The sequence below is a fragment of the Antechinus flavipes genome, chromosome 1 (assembly GCF_016432865.1).
Source record: "Antechinus flavipes isolate AdamAnt ecotype Samford, QLD, Australia chromosome 1, AdamAnt_v2, whole genome shotgun sequence".
In the NCBI taxonomy this organism is placed as follows: domain Eukaryota; kingdom Metazoa; phylum Chordata; class Mammalia; order Dasyuromorphia; family Dasyuridae; genus Antechinus; species Antechinus flavipes.
Genome location: NC_067398.1, coordinates 211,157,289 through 211,173,235, shown reverse-complemented (window position 1 = coordinate 211,173,235; position 15,947 = coordinate 211,157,289). Strand labels below are relative to the sequence as shown.

General features: G+C 34.7%; 1 protein-coding gene across 1 annotated transcript in view; it reads left to right on the top strand.

Moving 5' to 3' along the window:
- Positions 1–15,947, top strand: part of TMOD1 (tropomodulin 1) — a 116,656-nt gene that overhangs the window by 82,740 nt on the left and 17,969 nt on the right. The window contains exons 4-7 of the mRNA XM_051995685.1: positions 9–128; positions 8,030–8,119; positions 11,610–11,740; positions 14,369–14,476. Coding sequence (XP_051851645.1) covers positions 9–128; positions 8,030–8,119; positions 11,610–11,740; positions 14,369–14,476 — 449 coding nt within the window. The remainder of the gene's footprint in view (positions 1–8; positions 129–8,029; positions 8,120–11,609; positions 11,741–14,368; positions 14,477–15,947) is intronic.

The following is a 15,947-nucleotide window of genomic DNA, read 5'->3' as shown; positions in this document are numbered from 1 at the left end:
ATTTGCAGGGAAAATATGGGTCCCCAAGCAAAAGCCAATGGATCCTGTTTTGGAAAGTGTGACACTAGAACCAGAATTAGAGGAGGCTCTAGCCAATGCATCTGATGCAGAACTGTGTGACATTGCAGGTAAGAAATGTCTCAGAAACATTTTAAATAATTTTTTCATCTGCTTATGTTTACTAGTTTGCTAAAAACTTCCAAAAAAGTTTTCCTTTTAATTTAAACTAACACTATATTCTGGAAATTAGGAAGTTTGAATTTTGTTAAGTCATATTATGATGGGATTTTGCTTTGGTAATTAAGTGCTATTAGAAAAAGAACCATTGCTTACTTCATTTTCATAAAGAATTACTTGGCATTTTTCTGTTATTATTAAATTGAAAGCTCTTTGAAGACAGGATTTATCTTTTGTCTCTGTATCCCTATCATTTAGAGGATAGCTAGGTGGCACATTGAATGGAGTGCTGGACCTGACATCAAGAAGAGTTCAAATTCTGCCTCAAACACTTAATAGCTAGTCACTTAACTCTGTTTGCCTCAATTTCTTCATCTGTAAAATGAGATAGAGAAGAAAATGGTAAACCACTCTAGTATCTTTGCCCAGTCAGACATGATTAAATGACATAACAACAACAGAGCCAGGAGAACCTCCTATCTCTACTACTTACAGATAGTAAGTAGCAGAGCCGGGCTTCAAACTCAGGTACTCTGGTTATAAAAAATAAGTGTCCTTTCCACTGCATTACACTGTCTGCTATTGATAGAAAATCTCAGGATCTTAGAATGCAATTGCAGGCACTTCATTAGCACAGACCATCATTGAATACATTCTCTTTGTGAAATTCTTTAAGTTTGCTGTTTGAATTTGTAGGAAATAATTTAGTCCCCACTTTAATAGTTCCTTAAGTTTAATATTACATAAAACAAATTCAATCAGCTGAGGAAATATTTGTTCTATGACTCCAGGCATAGTTTATGAGCATTAAATATTTCTTATGTTGGGAATTAGCCTTTACACATCCATGTGGAAAACTATCAACATGTAGTAGATAAGGAGCCAAAATCAAAGTGGGAAAATCCTGGGTTAAAATGTTGCTATAAGTCATTGACCAAGTCATTTAAAATTTCTGAAGAATCACCTGTATGTTTAAGAAAAATTTTATGAAGGAATTTCTTGCTCTGTGCCGTATATTATTTCATTAGGATTTAGATAATCTAATAAAGTCCTGAGCTTGAAGTTCCATGTGACCACCATAGCTAAGTCTCTTCCTGTATTCCAAACCACTATCAGTAGAATTTCCTCAAATGCTGGGGAAGTTCAACCTATCATCTCTCTTTTAAACCATAGGCCACAAATATATTTTTGTTGTTTTTGGCCAGGGATTCTATTTACCAAGGAAAAGTAAGTTTAAAATAGATGCAACAGGGAACTATAATTAAGTACTTAAAGTTATTTGACCAGCCCTAAATTTCCTGCTTCCAAGTTAGTCTCAGAGTAGCTTATTTGTGCCTTGGTCATAATATCACAGTATTCATAATAATTCAATCAGAAACCCACTTTTTAACTCTGTGTGTGTGTATTTATTGTTGTTCAATCATGTCTCACTCTTCATCATTCCATTTGGAGTTTTCTTGGCAGAGATACTCAAATGATTTACCATTTCCTTCTCCAGTTTATTTTACAGATGAAGAACTGGGTTCTTCAAATCCTTTAAACCCTTGCAAACAGGTTTAAGTGACTTGCCCATATTCACACATCTAGTAAGTGTCTGAGGTCAGATTTGAACTCAAGAACATAGGTCTTACTGACTCTAGGCTTGGTGTTCTTTTTGCCACTTAGCTGCCTTACTCTGTGTGTGTGTGTGTGTGTGTGTGTGTGTGTGTGTGTGTGTGTGTGATATATCTACGTACTCTCCTCATATATATATGCATATATATACATATAATTTTTTTGCATGACCCAAGGGTTTTCCTTCTTAAGATGCTCTTCATAATCTTTGCTTGGTTTTTCTTCTAGCATGCTTAAATTAAACTATAAGTCCCACACTCATTTCAAACAGTTGGTATAATATACCAATACCTCAGTGACTTTGTTTATATTCACATGGGATCACCAAGCTGTAATCACTTCATGATGTACTTCCTCCTCTCTTAAGGAAATATCACTGAACCATATTTACTGAAATGTAGCCTGAGAAGTTCAGTAAAAAGCAGCCAAACTCTGAAAAACTGCAATGAATCTTTGTTCTTAAGAACTGATAAGAAAACATGTTTTTTCACACTAAGGAAGGTTAGGAATATGCATATGAAAAATTCTATATGCAATTAGTTGTATTTCTGTTTATTGCTTTTGACTTTTTTTTCTTTTAGTTTTGTTATAAAGAACCTTTAATGATTGGGAACGGAGGAGGTATAGTTAAAAGGAAATAAATGTATAAATGCAAAAGGCAAAAGTAGAACAACAATAACAACAAAATAAATTCTAAATCACTAAGAGGTGATTTGCATGAAGTATGGAGGTATCCAATAGAAACTGAAAAGAATTTTCTCATAATTCAACTCATTCAAACTACCTGCACTGAATACACAAAAACAAGAGCATTGAATAGTCAACATAGTCTTCCTAATTATAGAATCTCTTAAAGCTATCCTAGGCTTCAAGGGAAATTTTTAGTCAAAATTTGTTCAGAACACTTTCCACGTCCTTATCAATTTCATCTCTTGGTCAGATCATATCATTAGGTTGTGATCTGCTTTCTTTATTTTTTTTTCACACTCCTGGAGTCAATCAATTAACATTTATTAAACTTCTATTATGTGCCAGCTACTGTGTTAATCACTAAAGATACAAAAAGAGGCAAAATATACTCTCTGCTTCAAGGAGCTCACAATCTAATGGAAGAGACAATATGCAAACCAATATATACAAAGCAAGCTCTATACAGTATACATAAGAAATGATTAACAGAGGATGGTACTATAATTATAAGGGTTTGAAGAAGGCTTCCTCTGTTCTCTTTATTATGTTTCCACCTACTCATTATTCATTGAACTGAAGCTATCATATGACCTTATTTCCCCCAAAGAGGAGAGGATTCATTAACCTTAGCTTCATTGTCAGAAGTTATTATTATTATTATATTTTGGAGATTTGGATTCATAGCTGGAGGCATCCAGAAAAGACTTAAGAATATACTGCCTCTGATGAATTGAAAAACTCTTTAGTGGAAAGTAGATGTCTGACCCTAGCAGCACCTCTCAGTTATCTTAACAGAAAGTTCTCTGCGAAATACCATAAGAATCCTTTTTTGTGTGATGACTGTCATCCAATTTGGCCAACCTGTAGGAGAAAATACTTTTTATTTTTAAGATAGATTAAGTGTGTGAGTAATGATGACAAGAGTAGATACTTTAAAAAATGTTTTGGTTATATTTAAAGGCATAAAAAATTTGATGAATAATAACTAGATGGTAAAAGTAAATTTGTTGGTATTAATATTAGCTTACAATTATCTAACATTTCACAGTTTTCAAAGCAATTCCACTCACTATCTCTCTAAAATATGTATTATAAGTCCCATTATCCCCATTAGATTGAGGAGAAAAAAAGCTCAGTTAGTTCAAGCACCTTACCCAGAATTATAGAGCTAAATTGATATGTGCCAGAACTCAGATTTGCGACCAGCTTATCTGACTCGAAGACCAATACTCTTTCAACAAACACATTAATTTGGGGCCAGCAATGGGTTTGGAAAGGAGAATAGTGATCATTTGTTTTTAAGAAACTGGACTAAAAGAATGTTGACCCATGCCTGTAGTGGATGTTAGTTTAAAACAAATTAACTCATGTGTCTGGGTTTTGACAAAAATATCCCCTTAACTGCAAGAAAACTGGATTTCTTAGCTTTAGAATTTGATTCACATTTTAAGATCAATTATCCCCATGGCTCTACTTCCATAAAACTGACATTGTTAGAGTTTAATTCATCCAAAGTATAGGTTCTTAGACCTGGAAGAGACCTTTTGTCATATGCTGTCATGGGAAGAACTGAAAGAATCTAGTGAATAAACAGTGGTCCCCAAAATGATGAAGAACTAGGTTAAGATCTGCTTCTGACAAATTGTGGCTGTGGGCAAGTAACTTCACCTGAGAAAATTCTCTGAGACAATAATTTTCAGAGAAGCTACTAATCTATCTTGGTAAAGCAAATTCCTTATCAGGAGCTGATAAGGTTCTGGTTTTTGTTTTTTGTTTTTTGTTTTTTTTAACTATGATATAATGATATAATGAGTGCCTATTAAGTTAAAACAGTATAGACTAGAGAATAACTTTGAGAATTCTTGAGGAAGGAAGATGTAAGCTGAGTTTTGAAGAATAGGTGGATAGCATTTTGTAGGTAAATGGGAGAAGTTATTTAGGGAGTGGGGATTGCATGAATATAGGCACAAAGATGGAAATAACAAAATCTCAGTTTTGGAAGGGACCTCCAAGACCATCTAGTTCAACCTATACTTGACTAAGAATAACAAGCATAATATCAGTGAAAAATAGTTATCAGCTTTTGCTTGAAAACCTTCAATGAAAGGACCATCCTGAGGCAGCCCATTCTACTTCTGGACAGGATTTAACCTAAACAAATCTGTTTTCTACAAATGCTTGAAGACAGATCTCCCTTTTCCCCCTGATAAGTAAGCCTCCTCTTTTCTAAGGCAGTTTCTTTCACCAGAGAATAAATGGCATGAACTTGAAGCCCTTTAGCACTTGATGTCCTTCTCTGTGTTTTTAGCTTACACTGTTCTTCCTAAAATGTAATGGCCAGAACTGAACCTAATACCCCAGATGGGATTTGATTAGAGCACAATGTAATGAGTCTCTGTTTCTCTCTCTAATTCTGGACACTATGTCTCTCCTAACACAGCCTAAATTTCATTTGCCTCTTTGGCTGCCAACTCAGGACTGTTTTCCTAACTCTGGGGCAGCTAGGTGGCATAGTGGATAGAGCACCTAAATTCAAATTTGGTCTCAAACAGTCACTTAACCCTGTTTGACTTAATCTCCTCATTTGTAAAATGGGTTAAAAAAAGAAATAGCAAACCATTCCAATATCTTTGCAAACACAATCCCAAAAAGGGCTTTGAAGAGTCATGACTGAAATGACTAAATTACAACTTCCTGACTCTGGGCCTGGTACTCTATCCAGTGTGCCACCTAATTTCCCTAATATAGGTTACATTAATTATCCATATATATCATCCCTAAAGATCTCACTCTGTCCCAGTGTTCTAATGTCTCACCATCTATATGTAATGGAAAGAACATTACACTTAGAACAAAAAAAGACTTGGGTTGTAATCTTAATTCTCTGACATTTACTAGTTTTGTAACCTCAGGCAAATTCTTAGCCCCCTTAAAACAGTTTCCATAATCTGAAAAATGAGAGTTTTATCTAACTTACCTCCTTATTCAGTATCATTCCAGCTTACTGAAAATTATTTTACTGAGTTAAAAAAATAATAAGAAAGTTCATTTGGAAGAGCAAAAGTTTCTTTCAAAGAAACCAGGGAAAAAATGTAAAGGAAGTAGTTTCAGCAATACCAGATTTTATATCATATTATAAGGAAAAGCATTGTTGAAGTGTAAAAAGGATAATTTTGATTATTTTAAAGTTTTCTTGTATAAATAAAATCTATGTAGCCAAGAATAGGAAGAATGCAGAAAATTGGGGGAAAAAATCTTTCATAGAAACTCAGGTAGGATGTTAGAATACTTGTGTGGTATAGGAAATGTGGTTGATTTAGAAAAGCGTGGAAAGACTTGGACTTATGAGGAAGATATTATATACCTTCAGAAAAACAGATGACAGTGGAAATAAGCATAGTATGGTCTTACACATATGAGTGTATATGTGTATATATGTGTATATTTATACGTGTATCTGTGTGCATATATATATTATACATATATATGCATATATATATATATTGATTTATATGCATGCTTAATTGTAGCCTTCTTTGAAGTGGGGGGAAGAGGAAGAGGGGTAAAAAAAAGTAAAGTAAAAAGTATACAGCAGAGAACAAAAGAAACCCAACAAAGAAGAAAGGAAAGCTGGGCTGCTTTGAAATCAATATGTAGTATTTATTATATAGGTTTTCTTGAAAAGGAAATTTATTGTTTTTTATTGAATCTTCTCCTATGGTCTGCTATGTGCATGTTAACTTTTTTTCTTTTCTCGTTTTGTATTTGTTTAAAATTAAAGTAAAAAAAAAAATTTCCTCATCCATAAAATGGAAATAAAAATCATGGTGATTTGGCTTGACAGAATCGTTGGAAGTATCAAAAGAGACAATGTATGTAAAGGGTTTGGCAAATATATAGCATTCTATAAATATCACTTGTTGTTATTCTTTAAAGTGAAAGTCAAATAAGAAATGAGACTAAATACAGGGAGCCTAGTTTAGACAGACTGGCAGAGGAGAGGTGTATATTCAACAAGTAGAGTTGGGTTCCTCCCCTCTCCACAGTTTGAAGCCATTATTCACAAGCCACCGGGTTGACAGTTGGAAAACACAGGGTTGTGTCTTATCTCCCTGAGTTCTAAGCAGAACTAGGAACAGAGGAAACTATGTCAAAACAAAAACAGAGAAAAGAACAAGATGTTCTTTTTCAGAGTTCAAAAATAGCTCTTTTTGAGTTTTAGATGAAGTCTTGGTGTTTTGTTTTAAATCAAGTGGGCACAGTTCACCAGGGCTAATTCATTGTGGTCCATTGTCTGCCAAAAATGAAACAAAACTGCAGAGATCATTTCTTTGAGTTTGGTGAAGTTTTGTTGTTATTGTTTTAAACAAAAGTCATCTATTTTCATTCCCAGCTTCATGCAATGTATATAATAGAAAAAGAAAATATATCTGTGGTACAGTACTCCAGTTATAATTATCATTTGTTTGGAGCTAGAAGGGACTTTCTAATCCAATTCTTTCCTCTGCTCTATCCCCCATTTTATAGATAAGAAAACTGTGCCTGAGTTTAGTTGACTTATCCGAGATCACAAAGATAATTTACAGGGGAGCCAAAAGGATAATATATGTCTCCTGATAACCAAACCACTGCATAGTTATTTTTACCAGTTACATAGTTACCAGTTTTACATAGTTATATTTACCATTAAGCTAATGAATAAATACTTGCTATTTTATTCCAAATATAATTCTTTCTGAATAGTGGAGTGATTTGATACATTCACAATTGGTTTCTATTATCTCCTGGCTACTGTATCATCTATTGCATTTCCTTCTGCAGCTCATTGTATGGATGAGATAATTAAATCAAATACATTATGTGACTTGCCCGAGAGACACAGGTAGTAAGTATCTAAACCAGATTTGAATTTAGGAAGAGTCTTTCTGTTTCCAGGCTGACACTTCATTCACTGTGTAACCTAGCTGCCTCTGACACTTGCTAACAAACTGAAAAGGCTTTAAGTATAAATCCAGGAAAGGATTGTACATTTATTCCTAATGATTGCCTTAGCTAAATTCATCACTAAAAACTTAACAGCCAGCTGATTAAAAAAAATTGGCCCCATCAATTCAAGAACCAAATGAGTCAATAATTATGTATTAAGCATTTTCTATGGGCCAAGCACTGTACTAAATACTTTAGAAATGTGATCTCATTTGATACTCACAACAACCCAGTGAGGTAGTCATAACAGCAATTGTTATGACTCTTACTTTACAGAAGAGGAAACTGAGGCTGTGACAGAAGTTAAGTGGCTTGCCAAGGGTCACACAAGTTAGTAAATGTTTGAGGAGGGATTTGAACTCTGTTCTTCCTGACTCCAGACCTAGAACTTTTCCCACTCCTCATCTGGATGTAGACAAAATTTTGTAGAAGTTTAATTTAGTTTTGACATGAAAATAATTTTCTTGGTATGGGAGTTGTCTCTTGTCAATTGTATCTGTTACAATTTGAGAGAATTGTCAGTAAATTATTTTCTTTTTTCTCTATCTCTCTGTCCCTATAGCTATCCTTGGTATGCATACTCTGATGAGCAATCAGCAGTACTATGAGGCTCTTGGAAGTAGCTCCATAGTAAATAAGGAAGGCCTAAACAGTAAGTATGATTGGTACTTGGCATCCTTTAAAAACACATTTTAATAACTTATTACTAATAGGATATGAATAACTTCATTAATGTTTTTAAATTTTTTCCTTCAATTACATGTAAGCGAAAATTCATTAATATTTGTAATGTGACTTCCATCACTGGGAAAATAAATCATGATGCTTTCTACTTTGTCTATGAAGGTGTTATAACATAGAGAGCAGCCAAAAGTTGAGCAAAGGTACTTCTTATTCAAAGATTTCTGAGTAGACTTCGGTCTGTTGCTTCTTGGTCTAACATAAGAATGCAGAAGTGGCCAAATAATGGGGTATGAGTTGGAAAATGTGGGAAGAAATCCACCTTTCCTTGATGTTTCCCTGTAACAATGGAAGAAAATTTGGCTGTCATTGGCTATATCTTGTTATTTATGTGATTTCAGAGCTCTAGTATGGAACTAAATGGCCAGACTCAAACATCTTTCTCTAGCTGTTCACACATCAATCCTGAGATTGATGTTTAACCCCCATATTTAGGAAAGAAAACCAAAAAAGAAGAGGCATCTAAGGGCTCTAAGAGGCAGAGGCAGTCTTAGACTTACCTAGGCAGGCTGTGCTTTACCTGCCATATGTTCATAATTGAATAGTTGTTGAGATGGAGAGAAAGGTGAGCTGAACTTTTGCCATTCATAATGGGAATTTCCATTTACATAATGTTACCTGGAGGATTGAAGAAAGCAAATTAGGGAAGAAATTGCAATCTAGAAAATTTTTCCTGGTTCTTTTCTCTACCTTCTCCCTACCCCTACCACATAATCCCAAATATGAGTGTCTTCCATTTATGTGTATTTTGGAAGTACATAATTGTTTGCATGTTGGTGCCTCCATTATAATGGGAACTCCTTGAGGGCAGAGACCATTTTTACCTTTCCTTGTATCCTAATGTTTAGCATAATGCCCAATATAGTAAACATTTAATAGATGGATTTTTAAAGTTCCACTTGAGTCATCAACTTTTTCTTGCTATGGAGCAACAAAGAAATTGCTTTGTCATCTCTGAAGAAACAAAGCTCTGAAAGTAGCACACAAGACTAGAAGCAGGAAAGGCAGCTTTGTGCATCCTCTGTTAAACCTAGGGTTCACGGAGTATTCATGTATCTAGGAAAATATTAACTCCTCAGACCTTTGAAGCAACAATTTAAACAAAAAAAGGCTAAGTAAAAAAAGTCTCAAAAAGTCAGTCAAATAATAGATAATAGAAATGATAGTTTTACCAAAGAAATTGACAATGAGAAAACATACTAAATACACTAAAACAATAATTAAAACAACATATCAAAAAATACAACCACAAAAAATATAAATTTTGAAAATCACAAAATTAATGTGCCCACAGTGGGGACTTAGCACAAGGATAAGAAGCCAACCCAAGATCTGGTCAATGGGTCTGAAGCCTGAAGGTACTCTGAACAATCACATTATAGGAAGGTTGGAAACCAGAAGAGATCAGAAAATTAAAACCTAAAACCAATAAGATTTTGATACCTATCTCCTGGAACTGAAATGTGGAACAGTATGAATTAGAATATAAAATTCTACATTATGTCATTTATATGAAACATACTTAAGAGTCACACAGAATTAAAATAAGGGACAAGAGCAGAATTTAAACTCAGGAAAAAATTTTAAAAGTAGAAATGGCAATAATGGTCTCAAACAAGGCATCATTAAATATATATATAGTTAAAAGAGATTAACAAGGAGATAATATGTTTAAAAGCACTAAATAAAATTAAATTATATCTATATTTTATATATATGCATACTCTTTGACACAGAGATACCATTAGTAGTCCTCAAGGAAAGAAAGAACCCATATGTATAAAAATTATATAGCAAATTTTTTTTGTTGTTGTTGTAGCAAAGAATTGGAAACAAATTGAGGCATGGTTAAACAAAACCTGATATATTATAATAATAGTAATAACTAATATTTATATAATGTATTGTAAATGTTATTTCATTCAATCCTCATGGCAACCCTGGTAGGTATGTGCTTAAATTATTTTAACTTTATAGATGAAGAAACTGAGGCAGACAAAAATTGAAATTTGCCAAGGGTTCCACAGTCAAATAAATGTTTTAGATCAAATTTAAATTGAGGTTTTCCTGATTCCAGATCTAGTGCTTGATCCTACTAGCTGATTTATGAATGTAATGGATTATTAAGACTGGCAAGAATTCAAAAAAACAAGCGAAGATTTGTATGAAGGTATGTAAGCTAAACTTGATGAGATCAGATTTAGGGAACCAAAATGAGATTAGGATTCCTAGTGGTCAGGGAGTTAAATGATGAGGTTAGTGGCAGGTTTGGGGTTCAGGGAACCAAATGAAGAGGTTTGGCTCCCCTAAATCCCCTTGGGATTCAGTTCATGGATAGGGAGTTTTGGGAACCCCCCTTCTAGTGGTACAAAGATACAGAGAGATATAAAGTAAGGTCCTGACAAAGAGATATAAAGTCTTGTTAGGGAAATAGGTGAAGAGAGGGTAATGCTGGAAAAGAATCTCATCCCAGCAGGCAGAGACTTGCTATGCCAAGAATGGCATATTAGCTCCTTTGCAAGGATTGCGCCCCAAGTTGGTTCTTTTTATTTACAAGCTGGGTTTCAGCTTGAGTTGAAATTGAATAGAAAATCTTTAATTGAATAGGGTGTTTCTCCAATTCAATAGGATTGGCATCTCCTGCTCCAAATTCAATCAAAGAATGAAGCTGCTTATTCTTGGGCGGGGTCCCCACAGTGGCAGGAATCAAGGAGAATTTGTTCTTCAAGGAGTTTTAGAGTTTCGGGGACCCTTCAAACTGAGCAGAGCCAGGAAAACAAGTTATTTCAATGTCGTCATCATCATCACCATCATCAAGTAAAGGAAAACAATTTTAAAAGATTTCAGTGCTGTGGTCAATGAAGCACTCAATCAGATCTTCAGAAGATTGATGATGAAGCTGTGTTTACCACCACTTAGCAGAGAGATAGTAGACTAAAGAAGCCGAAAGATATAAATTTAGAGATTAAAAACAATAGGTGATTTGTCTTGTTTAACTATAGTTATTAGCAACTAAGGAAGAGGAAGGGAGTTGGTGGGTAATGAGAATTATGCAAAAAAAGAAGAAAATAAAAGCATCAGTGACACATTTAAAAATGCATAACTGAGAGCAAAAAAAAAAAAAAAAAGACAGTTCAAGAGAGGAACAGAGACAAGACAATTGTGTTAATTTCATGCTAAACTTAAAATACACTTAAAATACTACCTAACACTATTTCATAGGCTAACTCTTCTCTTTTCTGTTTTCTGATCATTGAAATATTCAAATTTGTTGATCTTTGTTATGTTTACAATTTTTAAAAAAAGATATTTAAAAAATAGTAGTCTTTAAATGGGTATAGTCTTAAGAAATTTTTTTCTTTTCTTTCAAATGACATTTCCCTTTTTGTTGAATACAATAGGTGTTATTAAGCCAACACAATATAAACCAGTTCCTGATGAAGAACCAAATTCAACAGATATAGAAGAAACTCTGGAACGAATAAAGAATAATGATCCCAAACTTGAAGAAGTCAACCTCAATAATATCCGGGTATATATTTCTCCTTTTAATTTCAGGTGGGGATGGGGGAAAAGAAGTCATTTTAAAATATGTCTGAGGAAATGGTCTGGATATAATTGAACAGAACAATAAGGATTTTGTGTGTGTGTGTGTGTGTGTGTGTGTGTGAATGTGAATTAATTGGGGTTAAGTGACTTGCCCAGGATCACATAGCTAGGAAGTGTTAAGTGAACAGTAAGAATTTATTTCAATAGTCTACATTTAATTGTTAGGAAGAAGCATCATGCTTAATTAGCTTAGTTAGCATTCAATTTGTTTAAGATCTTATGCCATAAATTTTAAGTATGAACAAAAAAGATCTGCTATGGATTAACAACAGGTGCGGTTGTGTGTCACTGACAGTTGACACTTGACCTGGAAACTTCTCCATATTATTTAAAACATGAGAGATATTTGAGATAAAGCCAGGCACTACTGTAGGTAGCACTTTGTTGCATTAAGAATTTTAAATGCTATAATGGCTAACCTTTAAAAACAGTATCATTTTTTTTTTTTTAAATCCTGTTACATAAATTCATTCACCAGCTGTTGCTTAATGTCATCACCACTCATCTGATCTTGACCTTCATGGCTAAATCAGGTCTCATTCTACCTTATCTTGCAAATCTAGTGCAATGAAGCTGCATAAATTACAAGGATGCTGAGAGGAGCATTGAGAGCTAGACATCATCATTTTGTTCTAGTGCTTATATTTATGGGAGAAGACAGTAAGAGTTGGACTGGCAAGTTCTGCCTCAATAAATTACCCCAACATTATTGAGATTATAGATCAGTAGGATATTAGAACTTAAAATTAACTGTAAATTGCCTTCTGTTTTTCCTTCATAAGCTTCAAATTTTACATGGAAAATGGGATGGGAAAGGAAGCCTAGAGTTTCAGTGAACCATGCATAGGTGTAGTTCTAATCCTGCCTGTCTTGCTGTCTTGCTTCTTTCTGAGCTGATGAAAAGCATTCTGGTCCAGATACTTCTGTTTTCTTGTTTGTTTTTTTTTTTTTCCTCTTTTGTATGGTTACCAAAAATGGTAAACAACTAGATTGGAAATGTCAGGGCTTGTGATGGTCCTAATTCTCTTGTTTGCTGTACCTGATCCCCTGTGAAAAATTAGAATTATATTTCTCAACAAGAGAACCTTTAAAATTTTTTAGTCCTATCAAGTGTCCTTGAATTTTTGTCATTGTAACAGATAGATGCTATGGGGATATGTACAAAGAAAAATTGTATGAAACATATGGGGCTGGAAATAACCTCTTGCCAGAGGTTGAGTAGTTGATGATAGAGTGGTTAGAGTGAAGAATCAAGAAGACCTGAGTTCATATTGGGCCTTAAAACTTCTTAGCTCTATGACTCTAAACACGTGAGTTACCTGCCATTTGCCTAACTTATTCATCAGTAAAATGGGAATAATAATGGCACTTACTTCGCAAAGATGTTGTAATCAAATAAGATATTTGTAAAAAAGTGCTTAGCTTACTATGTCTGAGACATAGTAAGCCCTATATAAATGTTTGTTGTTATCATTAAGTCATTTCAGCCCTATCCAAATCTTCATTGCCTCATTTCTTGGCAAAGATGTCCTGGAGTAATGTCATTTCCTCCTTTAACTCATTTTACAGACAAGACAAACAAGGTTAAGTGACTTGTTTATAGTCATACAGCTACTAAGTGTCTGAAGCTGGATTTGAATTCAGATCTTCCTGACTTCAGGCCTGTTACACTCAACCACTTATTTGCATCTAAATGTTAGCTATTAGCTACTGCCAGATCAATTTAATCAATCTATAACTATTTAATTTATTTCAGCAGTATGTGTACAATAATAATGTGGAAAAAGGTGAAATGTGAGATTCATATTTATCCAATATGTATTTATTCTTCATATAGTTATGTATTTTGCATTTCCCTTTAAAATGTATATTTCTTGTGAATAAAGGTCAGCTAAATACCAGGCATCGTACCAGGTTTTAGAGATATAAATATATTTAATTAAATTGCCCTATTCATAAGGAATTTACTTTTTAAAGGGAAAGGCAACATATAATTATATGATGAAATAAGTGCATTAATAGGCAGGAAAGGAGAAGTTTTAAATCTATAAAATTAACCATGTACTCTTTTCCCTTGGTTTTTAATTCCCTCAGTTCCATTTATGTGAGAACCTGTTAGGGAAGGTAGGTAGTTCAGAGTGCTGGAAGACTTGACTTCAAATCTGGCCTCAGACACTTACTATCTCTATGACACTGGGCAAATCACTTAACCCTGTTTGCCTCAGTTTCCTCATTTGTAAAATGAGCTGGAGAAGAAAGTATCTTTGCCAAGCAAATCCCAAATGGGATCATGAAAAATTGGACACAACAGAAATGACTGAATAATGGTAATTTTTCCCCAGAAAGTTCTGACCAAATTTCACTGCCTTTGAAAAAAATGCTAGTCAGTTGAAAAGAAAGCCCTATTTATTTTGAGGGAGGATGATGATGGTAGTGATTTTATGGTCTTTGGGTGTCCTTTGGGAGCTGGTGGATTGTTCTGCAAAATATCTACTTAACAGTTCTTGTTTTATTCAAGCTTCCAGTATATCTCATGGGTTTTCCCCTACAGAACATTCCCATACCGACTCTAAAAGCATATGCAGAAGCATTGAAGGAAAATACATATGTGAAGAAATTCAGCATTGTAGGAACAAGAAGTAATGATCCTGTTGCATATGTAAGTATCTTTAGGCTGCTGACTAATGAAGAGAAATGTTTGGGCCAATAGGGATCATTCATTGCTTGAGGTAATTTTGCATGCCCATTTATGAGATCTCAATTGGCTTCAAAATGCTGGGAAAAAAGAGGGGGGAGGTAGGAAGGACTCATTCTGGAGAGTAGGAAGAGAATCCTTGATCCTATTGTGCTGGCTATATGTGTTGGCTGCAGCTCTAGGTGATAGAGACAGAATTCATGTCTTATAATATCTCTTTGGACTATAATCACTAATTAATTTCTCAGGGCATCTTAGTGGCACAAGGGATAGAGCTGAATCTGGGAGTCAGGAAGAACTGACTTGATATCTGGCCTCAGATACATATAGACTATGGGACCCTGTACAACTCATTTAATTTCAATTAACCTCAATATGCTAATCTGTAAAATGAGTATCATAATAGCACATCAATTTCAAGGTAGGTGTGCAGATCAAATGAGATGATATTTGAAAAGCATTTTACAAATTGTAAAGTGCTATATAAATGCTAGATAACTTAAGATTCTATTGGAATATTAATATAGGAATCTGATGAGGTTTGGGGGTCAGGGAATCCAACCAAGAGGTTCAGGATTCCTGGAGATCAGGGAGTTAAATGAAAAAGTTTGGGGTTGGTCCCCAAATGATGAGGTTCAGTGTAGGGCAGGGAGTTGTGGGAACCCCCTTCTGGTGGTGCAGAGATCCTTCAAAAAGGAATTTATAAACCCAAAAAGCTAGACTAGCAAAAAGAAGTTTATTATTGGCATTGGGAAGTCAGCCTTTGCTATGCAAAAATAGAAAGACTGAATTCCTTGGTGGCAAGGTCCTGACAGAAAAGTAAAGTTTCTAGCAGAGAAATCCTGACAGAGACATATAAAGTCTTGTTAGGGAAATAGGTGAGAAAGAGATAAAGAGGGGGTAATGCTGAAAGAGAATATCATTTCAGCAGGCAGAGGGTTGCTGCTATGCCACGGGGAAAGAGAGGTTTCATGGCATGGCATGTTAGGTCATCTGCAAGGAGCAAGCCCCAAGTTGGCTCTTTTTATAATTGAAGCCTAGGCTAGAAACTGGGGGCAGTTCTTGATGAGGGCTAGGTGAAGTTTGAGCTGGAATTAGAATAGAAAATCTTGGAATTGAATGAATGTCTCTGGGCTAATCTCCAATTCAATAGGGTTGGAATCTCCAGCTCTGGCTAAGTAGGAATGGTATTCAATCCGTCCCACCTACATAACAGAATGAAACCATTTTATCTTGATTCCCTGGGGTGGATCTTTTGCAGAGGCAAGTTTCAAAGAGAATCTTTCCTTCAAGGAGCTTCTCAAGTGCTTTACTCCATGGCTCACTCCCAAAGTCAAAGAGAGAGAAAGAGTTTTGGGGCTCCCCTCATCAAACCCACTCCCAAATAATTATGAGAGATAGGTGATGCAATCACTGTATCCAAGGGAGGTGCATT